The 16,812-nt window shown below is 34.6% G+C and overlaps 1 protein-coding gene across 3 annotated transcripts in view; it reads right to left on the bottom strand.

The window, feature by feature from the left end:
* Positions 1-10,325: 10,325 nt before the first annotated feature.
* The window catches only part of LOC126725659 (kirola-like), a 30,524-nt gene continuing 24,037 nt past the window's right edge, over positions 10,326-16,812 (bottom strand). The window contains exons 2-3 of one of the 3 annotated variants that reach the window (XM_050430473.1): positions 14,131-14,178; positions 10,326-10,842 (exon numbers count right to left, since the gene is read on the bottom strand). In XM_050430473.1, the coding sequence (XP_050286430.1) occupies positions 10,574-10,842; positions 14,131-14,178 (317 nt within the window). In that variant the 3' untranslated portion in view covers positions 10,326-10,573. Of the gene's footprint in view, positions 10,843-14,130; positions 14,334-16,812 lie in introns of all 3 variants that reach the window. The other 2 variants (XM_050430471.1, XM_050430472.1) reach the window with 2 other exon arrangements.

The raw sequence follows: 16,812 nt of genomic DNA, 5'->3' as shown, positions 1-16,812 counted from the left end.
ACAAAATCAGGCCTTTCCTAAGTAAAGTAAGAATTTTCCCACAAAGCAGAGGGCTAAGCCAAAATTCTTTAGCATGTTGTCAGTCACGCCATGAGTATATTTATTGATCAATCTTGAAAGAATTGCACGAAGACTCACTATGTGCCCTTTAATCAAGCTACCAGTAATTGAAGTAGGAAGTCCTAGAGCATCAGGTAAATTTTCCCTATGCCTGGGATCATAAGAAACTGCTACGAATTTCTTGTTGGGATCATAACCTAGTGAATGCTCGAAAATGTGTGAAAACAAAAGAGCTATTTAGACCCCCAAATTAAAGTAATGGCTCGATTGATTTTACTCTAACTTAATACTAAGTGCGGAATAAAGTAAATGCGAGCAGATAAACAAACAAGCTACTTCAACCCATAATCATTATCACACAGCAGTAAAATGAAAGGTAAAAGAGTAAGGAAGAAGAATGCAAACACAAGATAACACGCCGATGTGTTATCGAAGAGGAAATCGAAGAACTTGGCGAAAAACCTCTCCGCCGCCCTCCAAGCAGTAATTGATCCACTAGACAATCAGTTGGGATACATGGATTAGCAAGAGACCCTCCAAGCCTAATCTACCCGATGTATCTAAGCCCTCCAAGCTCCTACTCCAATAAGGCTTCTCGAAATTGTGTCTTTTCTAGCTCTCCGGATCCCGCAACAAGCTCTATGTTGCATTTTCCATCCTTGGCTTCTTCCAATGCTTCCCAGTAGCACCAAAACCTCGCTTGACACTCTAAAAGGGTGTGGTAAGTGTTTAGGCTATCAACCTCTCAATGGTATGGAAATGGAGAGGTAGGAGTTGAGAAAAATCCACAACAATTGTGTAGAGAAATATGGGTATAACAACCTATAACTCTTAAGGTTTGTGGCTAGGGTTTTCTCTCTAAAGCACTCCTCAACTTTTGTGGGTAATGTGGGTATATATAGTGTGGGTACAGAAAGTTTGTATTAGATAGCACAGTCTAGCAAAACAGAATGTTTCGCAAGTGTCTCGCAGGAAGGCCTTACTTACGAACTACTCGTGAAACACAGCTGTCTACATCTGTCCAGACTCTTTGCATTCCAGTCATGTGCATGGCACATGCATCATTTCGCGGGATGCTTAGTCACGAGCTATCCGCGAAAAATCTTCTGTCTTCAATTGCTTAAGTCTTCACACTCTCTCTCTCTATCACATAACCCTTACAATTAAATCCCACAATAAATACAGTGTACAAAAGATTGAATAAAATTACAATCAAATTTGGCACGGAATTAAAGCCAACAAAACATATAGTTGTAAATTACAACTTTACACCTAGGATAGCTGAAAATTCTTCAATGGTGGGACAAAGTTCAGCAGTTTGAAACCAGATTACATGGTCTTCAATATCCCAGAACTTCACAGTAGCATGGAGGAAATCTTACTTGATCTTGACATTCCTCAGAGCCTTAATTCCCTCTAGTTTATAGGCTGTAAAATAGGTCTTGGTGCTAAAATCAAAGCTACGAACCCATCTATTGATATCATGAATTGTTGAATGGGGAAAATTTTGATTGTTAGCCATGGATAACTTTTGCTTGTGGTTATTGTGTCTTGCTAACCTTGATGCAGAGATTTGTTTGCAGGATAGATTGCTAACACTAGAAGCTGTGAAGCACTTGCACGTATATACTTGTAACCTGAAACACTTGCACACAAACAAAACTTTCATTAAGATTATGACAAGTTGAATACATGGTACGTACATGAGCAAGTAAAGTGCAATCAAGTTTGCTTTGTTTGTGTTTTTGTTGGCCCCTTGTGGTATTTTAACTTGTATTTAGGCAAGATTCACACATGTTTATGCGTTGTTTACATGTTAGTTGTGTTGGTGCATACCAAGTGTTTGATAAAATATCCAAATGACATTTTGGTGAGTACCAAACTTTGGGGATTACGATGATTATACATGTTTATCATGTTTTGATCATTGGTTGTGTGTTTTACACACTTTGACCCAAATGTGCTTAGTCATGCCTTGCACATGCATCACATTTGCACATCACATGCATAGTTGATGCACACATTTGTTCACTTGTCATGTTTTGCATATCACTCATGCTAGATAAATATGATTACATGTTTAGCACTTATAACATGATTTTGTGACATTTTTTGTGTTCTTTTTAGGACTTTGTGTTTCTTCTATGAACTAACTTGGTACTAATCAAGTTTGTGTTTTTTGTCTTTGTGTTTTTGCACTTGTTCCTTTGTGTCTTGTGACTGTTTTTTTGCAGATGTCTCCATTCAAGAAATCAGTTGTGAAAGGAAGTAATGGCAAAGGAAAAGAACCTGTGATTGATGTTGATAGCTTCACCCCGAAGTCAAAGAAGACTCGACCATCGACAAGATTTTATGATGCTGACAAGTTCAGATCATATGCCGCATTTCAAGCCTATGAGAGCTATTTCAAAGATGCTCCTTTGTTAGTTGAAAGGGTGGTTGAACAAGCATCTCTTCTTGATACAAACATTCCAAAATGATTTGCCACCAAGGATTGGAACTTCCTTCTAACCAGGTTTGATGAAACGTATCAACAAATGGTGAAGGAATTCTATGCAAATTCCATTTCTGATGGGAATGAGCTGAAATGTTGGGTTAGAGGAAAGGACTTCACAGTGACACCTTCCTATCTTGCTATCATTTTGCACTTCAACCGGCCAATGTTTACAAAGCCACCGGTGTATGATGACTTGAATCCGGAGGAGAATGTGCTTCGGGAAACTCTTGGAGAAAACTTAGAGTTCTCTTCCAATGGGAAATTAGTTAGTGTTGCATCACTTTCTCCTGAACTGAGGCTACTCACAACGATCATGTTCCACAACCTCTATCCTCTCTCAAGCACCAGATACATGAATCTTGGTCAAGCTTTACTCCTTCACAACCTGATCACTGATGAAGAGATCGATATTTACTCTCATATCTTCCACATCTTGAGCAAAACTACTGAGAGAACTGCCTCAAGGAACTGCCTTCCCTTCTGTTGCCTCATCTCAAAAATTTTGAAGCTCAAAGGCATTCATCCATTGGAAGATGAGTACCCGTACCCACAGCAAAGTCTAATCAACATTCGCACTCTTAATGCTAGCATCAATCACATCCAAAAAGGAGCCAAGCAAGAGAGTCATGCTCCTCATGGTAGTTCAAGCTCTAGCTCACATCCCTATGATGAGAAGTTAGACAACATTATCTCATCTGTCCAAGAAATCAGCACCAAGTTGTCTGGATTTGCATCTATCATACACACTCAATACACCCATTTTGACACAAAGTTGACGTCTCTCCAAACTCAATTGGATCAAATTCAAAGGAAGCTAGAAGAAGATGAAGACTAGCTATTCCATGATAAAAAGGGGGAGATGGTTCATGATAGGGGAGTGTAATGATAGGTGGAGAAAGAGCTAGATTGAAGGGGGAGCATTGGAGAAGAAGAACAAGAAAAGCTTTCTTTTTATATTGTGTTCTATTTTTTATTTACATTACTTTCTTTTAAAGCTTTAAAGTACTCTAGTTTAAAACTATTTGTTTTTAGACCCCTTAGAAACACATCTAGATTAACCTAGTTAATTAGTCAAGTGATTACTTAGTCAAATTATCAAATCTAGGTTAACACACATATGTCATATTATTGTAAAGTGTGGAAAATAAATAACACAACAATATGATAACCCAAGAAAACCATACCGGTAAAAAACCTAGGGAGGATTTAACCTAGCTATCCTCAAGGTAAAATGAATCCACTATGAAAGAATTGAAGTTTACACAATAGCGACTTAGACCACTAATATCCTATTACTACCTCGAGTAGGAAGCTTACTACCACGACCACGTGACAGCTCTGAGTCCACGGACTACTTCTTTCTTGGATTCCCAGCAAGTACAAGCACTCCTGCTTGTGTATCTTTAAGCTCTTGAATCAGCAACTGAATTAATCACCAAACTCTTGACATCAATCTTGAGATTAGAAACCCTAAGTGTATGTCAAGGCAAACACCTCTAGATCTCATAAAAGAGTCACACACACAGCATAAAGAGCAACTAGAAAACGTGGCTAGGGTTTTCCCTTTTATACTTAAGACAAACATAAAACCCTACATGTCAAACGGGCTTGGGCTGAGTTGGAAATTTTGCAGAAAAAAAAAAATCTGCACAACTTTCGTTCAATCAAGTCTAATTCTCGATCGATCGAGCCAGGCAAATTTACACAGTAAATCCTACAGTAACTCGATTCCAACTTTACATAAAAACACATATTTTAAGCAAGTCTAAACAAGACCAAAAACGTTTTGATCATGGTTTGCCAACATTACAAAATGAAGTTCTAATACATTAGTTCCTAATTCCTTAGAACCTAACAAAAACTTTAGTTTATATTTAGTACTTTGTGTTTGTATCCTTGCTTTGTAGTGTTTTTAAGTACTTTTAGATTATGTTGCATTATCTTTAGTACTACACACTTGTGCCCTTGTTGGATCTCGTATCCTTGATGCAAATACTTTAGTGTTTTGTATTGGTTCTGTGCTGGACATGCAATTGATTTTTTGCGTTGCTCTTAATTGTATTGCATGTTCGGATGATCATTTACCTACTAAATGTTCATTGTAGTCATTCTTTGATGATTGTTCTTGTTTGATCAAGATAAGCTCCATAGTTTATATCCTATTAATTACCTTGATCGCATTTTACTTGCTCCTATACGTATCTTGTATTCAACTTGTCATAAGCTTAATGAAAATTTTATTTGTGTGCGAGTGTTTAAGGATACATGTGTATACGTGCAAGTGTTTCACAGCTTCTAGACTAGGTGTGAGTGAGTTTTGCCACTATTCCCAAACTCACGTTTAAGTCTAGAGTTTGTTTTAGGGGTTTTGTCATGGAATAGCCAAAGGGGGAAATTGTAAAGTTGTTATTTACAACTATTTTGTGTTGGCTTTAATTCCGTGCCAAATTTAATTGTATTTTTATTCAATCATATGTACCCTGTATTTTATGTGGGATTTTATTGTATGGGTTGAGTGTGAGAGAGAGTGTGAAGACTCAAATGCCTATTGAAGAAAGTGTGGATTTTGCAAGTATTTTGCAAGAAGCCTTCCCGCGAAGTGAGCCACATGCAAAGCACATGACTAGAATGCGAAGAGTCATAACAGCTAGTTTTTGCAAGTATTTCGCGAGTAAGGCCTTCCTGCAAGATACCCGCAAAACATTTTGTTTTTCTATTTTGACATATCTACTACATGTCTTCACCCACACTATATATACCCACATTAACCACATATTGGAAGGAGTGTTTTTCAGAGAGAAAACCCTAGCCATAACCCTTAAGAGTTAGAGATTGTCATACCCACAATCATCTACACAATCTTGTGTGGTTTTCTTTATCTCCTACCTCTCCATATCCAAATCATTGAGAGGTTGATAGCCCAAACACTTACCACACTCATTCTGAGTGTAAAGTGAGGTTTTGGTGCTGCTGGGAAGCATTGGAAGAAGCCATTTGTTTGGTGGATGCAATCGGGCTGAATTGCGTGATCCGGAGAGCTAGAGAAGACAAGACTTCGTCAAGTCAGTTGGTAGCAAGAGCTTGGGGGGTTCAAGTACATGGGGGTAGACTAGGCTTGGAAGGTCTTTTATTATGCGTTTACTCCAACTTATTCTCTAGTGGATCAATTTACAACTTGGAGGGCGACAGAGAGGTTTTTTGCTGAATTCTTCAGTTTCCTCTTCGATAACATATCACAGTGTTATCTTGTGTTTGCATCCTTCTTCCCTACTCTTTTAGTTTTCATTTTATTGTTGATATTTGATGAATATGGCTTAGAGAGTAGTTATATTGTTTGTTCGCTCTCATTTACTCTATTCTGCACTTAGTTTAAGTTAGAGTAAAATCAACCAAGCCGTAATTTTTAATTTGGGGGTCTAAACAGCTCTTGTCTTTTCACACACATTCGAGCTTTCAACTATAATAAGGTCCGTCATCCCACACGTATAAGGTTATTACAAAAAGAAATTCTATGGGAGTGGCTTTAAAATGCTGGCAAGAGGTTTCAAACCTAAGATTTCATGGATATAATAACTTCTTACGAACCATGAAGGAGACTTAGTTTGTCACCCTCTCTCAAACCTATATAAGTTCTCTGCAGCCCCACTTTTACATCTTAAAAAGGAAAAACAAATGATTATTGATAAACCATCCCTGAAACTTATATTCTCATTCATGGGTGGTGACTGGTGAGTGGCTTTGGAAGGTGTATTATATATTACAAGGAGTTCTGCATCATGGGTAACAAGCTTGAAGGTAGTTGTTCTTGGTATATCACCAAGAAGCATATTCTTATTACAATAATTGTACTTTTCAACAATGAAAAATCCTCCTCTAGTTGTTGTCGTTTTGTCACTAGACATGTGATTGTATTGGAAATAAGGCTATTATTGGCTTGGTATTTTTCTTTTGTGTGCTCATAATTTTTGGGATGTTATCAGTTTGTGTCACTTTTATGTAATGGAAGTAGGCAACTCGGGTCATGTAATCTTAGATTTTGGGCATGCTTTGTTTTAGAATTTCCTATTAGGGGTAATCCTTCACTCAACAACCACTATCTCAAAGTAATCCTTCACAACTCCAACATAATTATACACAATTCATGCACAATACTCAAAACATCAGAGAAATTAAAAAGATGTAAAATTATTCCATTAGGAGAGTAAATGTGGCCCACATATATTTTATTTTAATTATTCAATTAGTTATTTTATTCAGATTTATTTTTATTTATTTATTTAATGATAAGAGTGATAGATAAAACTCATCCTATTAGGAGTCCTTTTTTTAATAGACATTTATAACTTTGTTGGGTAAAATATATGTTTTTTGGTGAACAAACATATACTCCTTGATAGAAAAAATATAAATAGATAAACAAAGTTAAATTAAAGGAGTCCCTAGTCTAGCCTTAAAAAAAAAAAAAAAAAAAAAAAAAAAAAAAAAAAAAAAACCATGCATTCTACATCAAAAGGGTTTCTAAAGAAAACATCATATATTATAAGAATCTCTTCTTATTCTTTGGTTTACATTGATTTTTTTTTTCTATAAATCATTTGAACATCAATGGCTAAAGGTATGCTTTATTTTCTTAACCTGCTTTAGATTTTTTGCAAAAAAAAAAAAAAATCGAATTTAGTTCTCAAGTGGCCATAGAGGCTCGGTCCTACATAGCCCCCAATCTTGCTAAATTCAAAACACCTATTTCATTTTATAACAAACCCAATCAATGCTATGCATAGAAAGAAAAATAACAAGTGATATTGCTAGCAGATTAATAGTTATTTACCATTGTTTAGTTCTCTATATATGTATTCGCCATTTGAAAGTAAATAGTAGTGGCCTATAATTTACATGCAGTTCTCATAGTATTAGTAAACATTGGGATTAGTCTACACATCTCTTTTTTTTACGAGGTCTACATATCTTCAATTATCTGTTATGATGATGCCGAAAATAATACCACCAGTGAGTCACACGTTCCTCGCACGTCGCAAATGGCACCTGCACAACGAAAAGGAAGAACCTAGCAGAGAGTACCGGTGTGGTACTGGCCAAACACCCTCCGAAGGTTAAGTCAGAACTATTCTCACTGCTCTAGAGTGCTAGAGAGGGTAAATTATGCGTACCTTGGGTTGTGAGGGTGCTTGGGTTTTTATAGTAGCGAGGGTTGCCCCTCTTTTCCTTGGAGTAGAAGTCTTTTCCTTATAGGAGTCTTCTTGAGCGTATTTTATGAGATCTTTTCCTTATAAGGATCCCTTGAATATTATCTAGCATGGGAAGCAAGACAATTCCTTATACGTAACGTGGGTAGCAAGTAAACTTATGCTCGGTCCGTCAGCTTCAATTTACTTCCTTCAGCTTTTTGGGCATCGGTCTAGTAATGCCGTCAGCCTTGGAGCCAGCTGACCTATGACCGTCAGCCATAACACCATCGTCTGCTTATGTCCGAAGGATTGCACTAAACCCGTCAGCTTTATGTTCCGCGTGGCTAGGCTCATCTTTTATCCTCATCATGTTATAATACAATTTTTTTTTTCGGAGAATCTCTTACATATTACATTAGATGTCAAAAGTCTACTTACAACATACTGTAGTTGGATTTCGTACCAAAATAAATTGTTCAGTTTAAAATAATTTTACATACAAATTTGTACATAACAAATTGTGTGTAACAAACATAGAAACTGATTCACATTTGGGCCCAAAAGAGCCCTGACCCCCCGACTTGTATAAAACTTCATCCCCTCCGTCCAAAATCTTGGTCCTCCGTCCAAAATCAGACCAAACGGATCTACATTCTACCCAAAGCATAAACATTAAACTGCACTAATTGGCTGAGTAGCGTTATGTTTTAAAATTTGAAGGACACAGAGAGTGACTGTTACTGTAGGACTAAATGAAATTTAGAAAGAAGAAGAAGATGGAAGTGGAACGAAGAAAGAGATCATAAACTGGAGATGAAGAGGGGGGGAATCAATAGTAGCACTTCTTTTATTTTTTGAGAAGAAAGCATACAAGAATTATACCTTCAAAGAGAGTAAGCATTTCAAATTCCTAACTAAATAAGGGTGGCCTAAGTCTAAACTAAAACTTTAAATTTAAATATTAGGAACTGAGATACCATCTAGAATGCACGGACGCGGCTGGGAGGCTGGCGCACCGGAGTCCGACGCGGCGCAACGTGGGATGCGGCATCCGACACAGTTGACTGCGCGTCGGTGCCGCGTTTGAGTTTTTTTTTTTTTTTTTTTTTTTTTTTTTTTTTTTTTTTCTCGGATTCGCGCTGAAGTGGCTCGATTCGCACCGAACCGGGATGATTCAGCCAGAATTAGGCCGTATCGGCCATATCGGGTCGTATTGGTTGGCAATCGATATGGCTGATACAGTCGAAACAGGCCGAAATCGCCTTGAAACTCGCCAGAGTAGCTGAAATTCTGACCTCAGATGTGTTTCTTGCCTTCTTCTTTCTTTGTTTTGTGAATCAAGTATATTAATGTGTTTTTTAAGAATATTTTAATAGTAAAAATATATAGAAAATATAAATAAAAATATTTTTAATAATTTTTTAATCGTCGAGTCCCGCCGCACCCGCACCCTACTTTTTTAAAAATTGCCGAGTCCTGCACCCAAACCCACACCAGCACCCGAGTCCCGAAACGCACCCATGCTTCATAGGATACCATGTACATGATTCAATCAAATTCAATGAAAATTTCACCAATTTAGTTGTACTTATCCAAGGGCTCTATCCTGATTTTCTTAAATGTTTGGAAAAGAAAACCTGAAGTTTTTCAGGAAGTTGTCTCATTTCTTATGTTCAATATGCGTGAAGTTCATGTAGTTTCTCTATTACTTCAGACATTTAGCATAATGCTCATCTCCATTTAGCATAATACGCATAAGGGGAGAGTTACCACCTCCCTAATTTTCAAGAAGGTCGAACACCAAAAAATCCAAAGAAAAAATTTAATTATCTTCATTCATCATTTTTTATCTCTTCTTTAGATGAGCCAAAGATGAAACTGGTTCGAAACAATATTAAAGTATCGGTATATAGGATTCATCCATTGTAGGACTTCTTTTGTTACTAATGTTATAATTACCATTCATATTATGGTAAATTTTTTGGCAAAATCTAGTTGATTATTTGTTATATACAATTACCATTAACATTATGGTATTTTTTGGTAACTCTAATTGATAGCTTTGAAGAAATATGTATCTTAATTATTATATAACAAAATTGATAGTGAATTATAGCTAAGCCAAAAAAATTAGTTATTATTGTTGTTGTTGTTAAATATTTGTTTTTTTATGTTTAGAAGTAATTTTGCATATTCAAGCATTAAAATAGGGTTAAAATTACACATAAATTTTATTTTATAGTACACTTCTAGCTTTTTTCTATTGTACTTTCAGCAATAAGTTTTCAGTAAAAAGTTAAAAAAGTTATTCCCAAACGGACCCTTAATATAGCATTCAGAACTAAACATTCAAGAATAAATTTATCGCAATAAATCATTCTAGAACATAACATATGAACATTATAATTTGACTACATGTTTTTAATTACGTTTCTCACGGTTTAGTAGTAAACATCAAAAATGCCAACTCACTACTGCTGGCCTAGTATGGATCATGTTGTTAGCTAACTTGGACTTTTTCTTTATATGGTATCACAAAAAAAAAAAAAAAAAAAAAAAAAAACAACAACAACAACAACAACAACAACAACTAGTTATAGATATTGTAGGAAGCATTATTAATTTCATGTATCCAATATAGATAACATGCTACAGGAGGCAATTGAGAAAGCTCTAGTGGTACCCATAAATGAGTACATATTGTGCTTATTTCACCTATAAATGAGGAAGCTCTAGTCTTTAAAGCTCTCAAAAGTTTTATTTTACACAAACACATTGTGCTTATTTCTCAAAAAATAAAAATTGCGCAAGCTATAATCTTTCTTCAAAGCTATTCGTGGGTAAGATGAGCATCGATATCTTTTGTAAGACCAATCGCAAATTCAAGCATTGTGTTTGATTCAGGATCATCGACATTCAGTTTCTCATATTCCAAAGTCCAACGGACCAAGCTCCCCTCACCCTTTGGAGTGGCTTGAACAACGAATTTGAAACTCTTGTACAACTCCATGAGTATTCCTCCAATCACCTTGAAAGTGACTGAATGGTTTTTGTCATCAATGGCTTCCATTACCTCCTTAGACATTACAGCTTTCCCATCTGCCACCGACTCAAACAAAAACAATCAATTGTACAAACTTCAAAACAAGAAATACAAGATATAAACACCACCCTCTTCATTATAGTTTACTAACTATATTTTTCTGATTTATTTTACCTGGAAGGAAAAGCATGTATTAACAAACAAACAACATTACAAAAGCACGTATCTCATGGTAGTTGACAAGTGAGAACACAAAATTCTCAAAAACCCACTTGGCCAGACAATGAGCAACAAAGTTCCTTTCCCTAGGAAACCTAAACAAAACTACTTTACAATCTGACTTCTGTCAATCAGTGCTTTAACGTCCTCTACTAGCTGCAGATTTTTCCAATTTACCTACTTGATTCGCCCATTTTCTGTTTTAATTTAAGTTTTTGCATCTTCTCAAACACTACTTGTAAATGCATTGTCGAGACTCAAAAGTAAACTAGTAAGTTAATTGGGGATGGAAGAAACAAGTATGGAGAAGAGAAGTTTTAGTAATGGGCCGGCCTGGTGGGGTTTAGGAGAAGCGAGTGTGGACACAGTAGTAGTGAAAAATGTGGAGAAGGGCGGAACTAGGTTCATGCTAAGTTAAAACAGGAGAGGAAGGATTGGCTTTCCAGGATTGTCGGTTGAAGAAACGAGCTTTTGGTAAAGATGGTGGAAGGCTCAGAATGGAGAAAATATAGTGGATTGATTCAAATAAGTTGCTTGCTTTCTCTCTCCCTGGATGGATTGATTCAATTAAGTTTCTTGATTCAAAATATCTTGTTGAGGCAGGCCTAATCATATTTTGCTCCTCGTTAAACAAGTAACATACTACAATTGATATAGTATAGAGTATATAACACGTAGGTAAGAGTAATTCTTATATTCTAAAATGGTACATTGATATTAATTAGTACCAAAAAAATTATATTATCCTTGGGCAAAGTAATTCATATGTTTTCATGCATTTAATTCCAAAGGCAAAAAATAAAGATTAAAGAAAAATCCTTGAGGAAAAAAAAATAAATAAAAAAGATTAGTCGATGTCTAAGGCAGTGAGAGAAAAATATAATATTGATAAAATGTACATGAAAAATAGTGTTTCCTATTAGACTTTATCAAAACTATTCAATATGATGCTTTACTCACCGAAAATACCAACAAACAAATGGCCCTCTGATTTCTTTTTTCTTTTTTTTACTAATATTATTATTGATAAAATTAGTAAATTAACTTGGAAAATATAAAACAAATAATATGTTATCCAACCATAAAGTTTAAGAATTTTATAATTAACTTCTCAAAAAAAAAAAAGAATTTTATAATTAAGAATGCATAATTATTAATAAGTTTAATCCATATATTTATTTGCACAGAACGAGAGAGAGAGAGAGAGCCTTCGACCTAGTTGATTTCATTGGGTAGCATTGAGGATCTAGATGCAATACTGCATCAAGTTGATAACTGTTATCGGTAATGCCTTCAATATGGTAGCAGCACTTGAGTTGGCATATTAATCAACTAAAATTTTCTTCCTTTTTAAAAGAGGGTTATAGGTATGGGCTAGTTGACTATTTTCATTTTTTTTTTTTTTTTATGTCTTTTGGTCAATTTAATTTTTGAGATGAAATTAGCTGTAATTTTTGAAATTTAACTTCAAATAATAACTATATAGGGTCCGTTTGGATTGGGCTTATTTTTGCTGAAACTGAAAACTGAATCTGAAAACACTGTAGCAAAATAATTTTTAAATGTGTGAATAGTATTGTAAGACCCATTTTTAATAAAAAAGTTGCTGAAAAGTGGAATGTGTGGGTCCGTGAACAGTGCATGGATGCACTATTCACAGTTGACTTGGTAATATTATGCGGCTACAAAAAAAAAAAAAATATATATATATATATATATATCAGAAAACGCAGACGCTGGATTCGAATGAATCCAAACGGGCACATAGTGAGCGTTGGTTTCAGCTGAAACCAACGTTCACGTTTTCCTTCCACGTTTTTGTCCTTTTTTTTTTTTTTTTTTTTCAACGCATGAATAGTAAATTTATTGTGCAGAAACAAAAATTACTGTTTATGCACCGTAGCAGTACTGTTCACGCATTAAAAATATTAAAAATTGATCTCACGGTACTTTTCACACATTTAAAAATTATTTTACTACAGTGTTTTCAGTTTTCAATTTTCAGTTTCAGCAACAATAACCTCAATCCAAACGGACCCATAATATAAAAATTTTACAAATATATATATATATAATAAAAAAAAGTAGGGGCCAAGGGGCATAGCCCCTATTGTTCCAAATGTAATTTTGTCCTTGTATTTATGGTTGAACTCTATTGTACATTCAGATTTAATTAATTAAAGTTTTAATAAAAAAATTTCCTTTCTCTTTTCCAATGGATTCTAGAGTTCTTCTTGGGGATTCAAAGGTTATTCTCTTAGAGAGAGAAAGAGAGTCATCTTTTAATCAACCAAGGGATTTTTTTAAGAGAAAAAAATATTTGGAGTTGCTACAGTGTGCTTTCTTCTTCAATAGAGTTACTATAGAAACTCTAAAAAAAAAAAGAGTTAGAAAGGTTGTTGGAGAGTAATTTTTGTGTGTTTACTCTCTAATAATGGCTTTAAGGAACTTATTGGATATGCTCTTGTTCAGCCGTGGAATTTTTTAAGAAGAGAAAATGGGTCAAGAGAAGAACTTTAGTAAATCTAAATTACATTTTACATTTTGTAGAGACTGTTGGAGCTGATTTTTGTGGGTTTGTTCTTCAACAAGAAGTTGACAATGACTTTAAAGAGCATAATTTAAGACCACCAAAGCTTAAAATTTAAATATTTTATCAATAACATAATTATTGATCTTTAATTATCTTAAAATTTTGTATGAATAAAAAATATAATATGACAGTGAACTTATCAAAATTCAAATCTAATAAAAAAATTTCCTTTCAACTTCCAATCCAAACATAAACGTAAAAAAATTAGAAATCTTTGGCCAAACCTTATTCTTGACCCAAAAAAAAAAAAAAAAAAGTAAACCCCTTCCATTTATTGATTTTTTTTTTCCGATTTAGTTTATAGAAAATTAATTAAAATAATATATAAAGATATGTCAGCTCACCCCAACAACACATTACAATTCCTTTTTTTTTTTTTTTCCCACCAAGTCATCAACACAATCTATAGTAAATCTTAGACATACACAGTTGATCGGGCTAGCTATAAGCATTTGTAAGGGCAAGTATTACATAAAATGTTAGAGTGTTCAGGAATTCATAAGACATGATCAACAAATATTGATTGACTTACCGAAGATAAAATACCAGCAAACGACACAGCCCTCTTGTCCCCATTCACCTTCAACTAAATCAACACTCTGTAAAAAGTTAGGGCAAAATTTCGGTGCCTCAGCTACTCGCTTGCTGTTAACCTCATAAAACTTATATGCAGAGGCCTTGATCTCTGTTTCAGCTTCTACCTTCCCAAATAGAGACATCTTTTCAATGTTTCTTGAAACTCACTTCTGATCCTCTAAAAAAATTAAAAGGAAGAAAGAGGGAAATTAATGGCTCATTTGATTTCAACAGAGATAGTGCATTTTATAACATGTGACAATAAGGACAAAATTGGTACACCAAACATATTTTTTTTGTTTTTGAACACTAGTGTTCAGTGTTTACTGTGTTTTCAAATGACAAATCAAACGGGCTCTAAATGATTTGAGTGAGTAAAAGTCATCAAGTCGTGTTCTGTCACATCCAAGTAAATTACATCTAGTCCTTCTTCTTTGAAGATGGCTGAGACTTTTCCTATTGGCTAGCCACGAAGGCGTAATTGAAGGGGAAAACCTTTACCGACATAGCGGTCAAATATGGCACAACCATATTTGACTGTCCTTTTATTTTTATTTTTTTTACTTATTATTTATTTTTAAGTCCAAACATTTTGACACTGGTATTTTTTAAATTCCAGAGGTAGCTATTTCCTTTCTGTTTTATTTTGAACCTGTTTTAAGTGTATAAGACTATAAGTTATTGAAAATTTGAAAGTAGCATGCTAAGAATCCTAAAATAACTAAAATGATATTTAGTTTTAAATAACATTTCAAGGAAAAAATAAATGGGAAGAAAAAAAAAGATTTTTTTAGTAATAATGATCAATTTTCCTTTCAAAAAAAGAAAATAGTAGAAACCGTTTCTGTTGTAATCATATTCATATATATGTTTTAGTAGTGTTTTATGCTACTACCAAGAAACTTATTGAGATAAATGAAACCTTATGATCAATAATATGCATGTATATTAAAGGATCGGAGTTTTCAAGCGTTATTTGTTAGTAAATTTTAAATTAAATTACATTAAAATTTAAATTAATTGAAACTTAATAAAAATATGAGTTATAGTAAAGTTTGTTGAAGAAAGAGTTAACTTGTATATAGCGTGTGAGAGTGAGTGAATTCTGTTGGGGACATATTTTTATGTAATTGGCATATCCTTTGACAAAACGCACTTTACTTGTATTCGGGTAAATTTAAGTAGGTTCAAGATGATCATTACAAATGGTTAAATTGAAAACATGAAGACTACTCAAGAACTGTTCAAGAAAAGTGCAATCTGCAGGTCTCGATACCTGCTCGATAGAAGCTCGATCTGTCGAGATTCATTAAAGCTCAATAGATTCCTCGATTGATCGAGCTTACGGGTTTTCAGATTATAGCCAGCAATGTTTTTATTCTAAAAGGCTATTTGTTTATGGGTTTGTATAATCCTTATTGGACTAGGAAAACCCAAGGTTTGTGTAAACCTATTTGAAATAGGAGAGCCCATTAAACTCCTATTTAAAGGATGTGGGAAAAAGAAAAACCTAACCCTAGAGAGCTTCATAAGGTTTTCTTTTTGAAACCCTAGCCTCCTCCTACAAAAGAAAGAGTTCTTGCTGCGTTTCTTGTACGCCTTTAGATTCTATAACCAAGCAAAGTCTCTTGCATCAACATTGAAGATCTTATTGGTGTTTCCATGTGAATCTGCTGCAAATCAACTACAACAATCAAAAGGTTGCTGTGGAGTTAGTCACGTACTAGGATTCGTGCAAAGGAGTAAGCCGCATACAGGATCCGCGTACTGGGATCCACGCATCAGATTGGTTAGTCACATACTTGGGAGCCGTGCATCTGAAAGAGGAACTGTCACTACATAACAAGTCCAATTAGGTATTGGGGTAAGGGTTCAACTGTAGGTTGGTATAAGATACTGGGATTCCTTTACTTGTAACCGCTTGTTATGATAATAGTGGAGTTTCAGGAGTGGTGACTTGAAAATCACCCGGTGGGGTTTTTGCCGTTAGGTTTTCCCCATTCGTAAACAAATCACCGTGTTATTTATTTTTCGCTGCTTATTTAGTTTATTGGTGATTTGTTTGTGTTACCACGCATTTGCATAATAAATTGATTAATTAATAACTTGGCTAATTAATTTCTATCATAAGGGGTCATTCAGTTTGTGGCCTATCAAGTGGTATCAGAGCAAGTACACTCTGATTAGGATTTAATTTTTGCTGTGTGATCCATTGACCCCTGTTGTCATGGAAACTCTTGATTGTTTTGATTTGCATGATCTTATGTTGAATGATGATGATGATATTCAAGATGCCTATTGCAAGCTTTATAATTTTTGTATGAAATCTTTTGAATGTTCTACAAAATTAAAAGCTAAATTTAAAAAGGTCAAGCTTGAAAAAGATGATTTGATTGCAAAATTGAATGAAGCCAATAATTTGAATGAGAATTTTAAAAATCAAATTTCATCTCAGGTGAACAAAATTAAAAGTTTGGAAGAGCAACTAGTTGAATCTAAAACTGAAGTTGAAAAATTAACTAGTGCCAAACTTGTTGTTAAGCCTAACTCAAAAGAAAAAGATTTTTATATTCCTCCATTTAAAAGGAATAATGAAGAGTTGAAGGCTAATATTGCTAGGATAGACAAAGGTAAACAA

Source organism: Quercus robur, chromosome 5 (genome assembly GCF_932294415.1).
Source record: "Quercus robur chromosome 5, dhQueRobu3.1, whole genome shotgun sequence".
NCBI classification, from domain to species: Eukaryota; Viridiplantae; Streptophyta; class Magnoliopsida; order Fagales; family Fagaceae; genus Quercus; species Quercus robur.
This window is presented reverse-complemented; position numbering and strand designations above follow the sequence as displayed.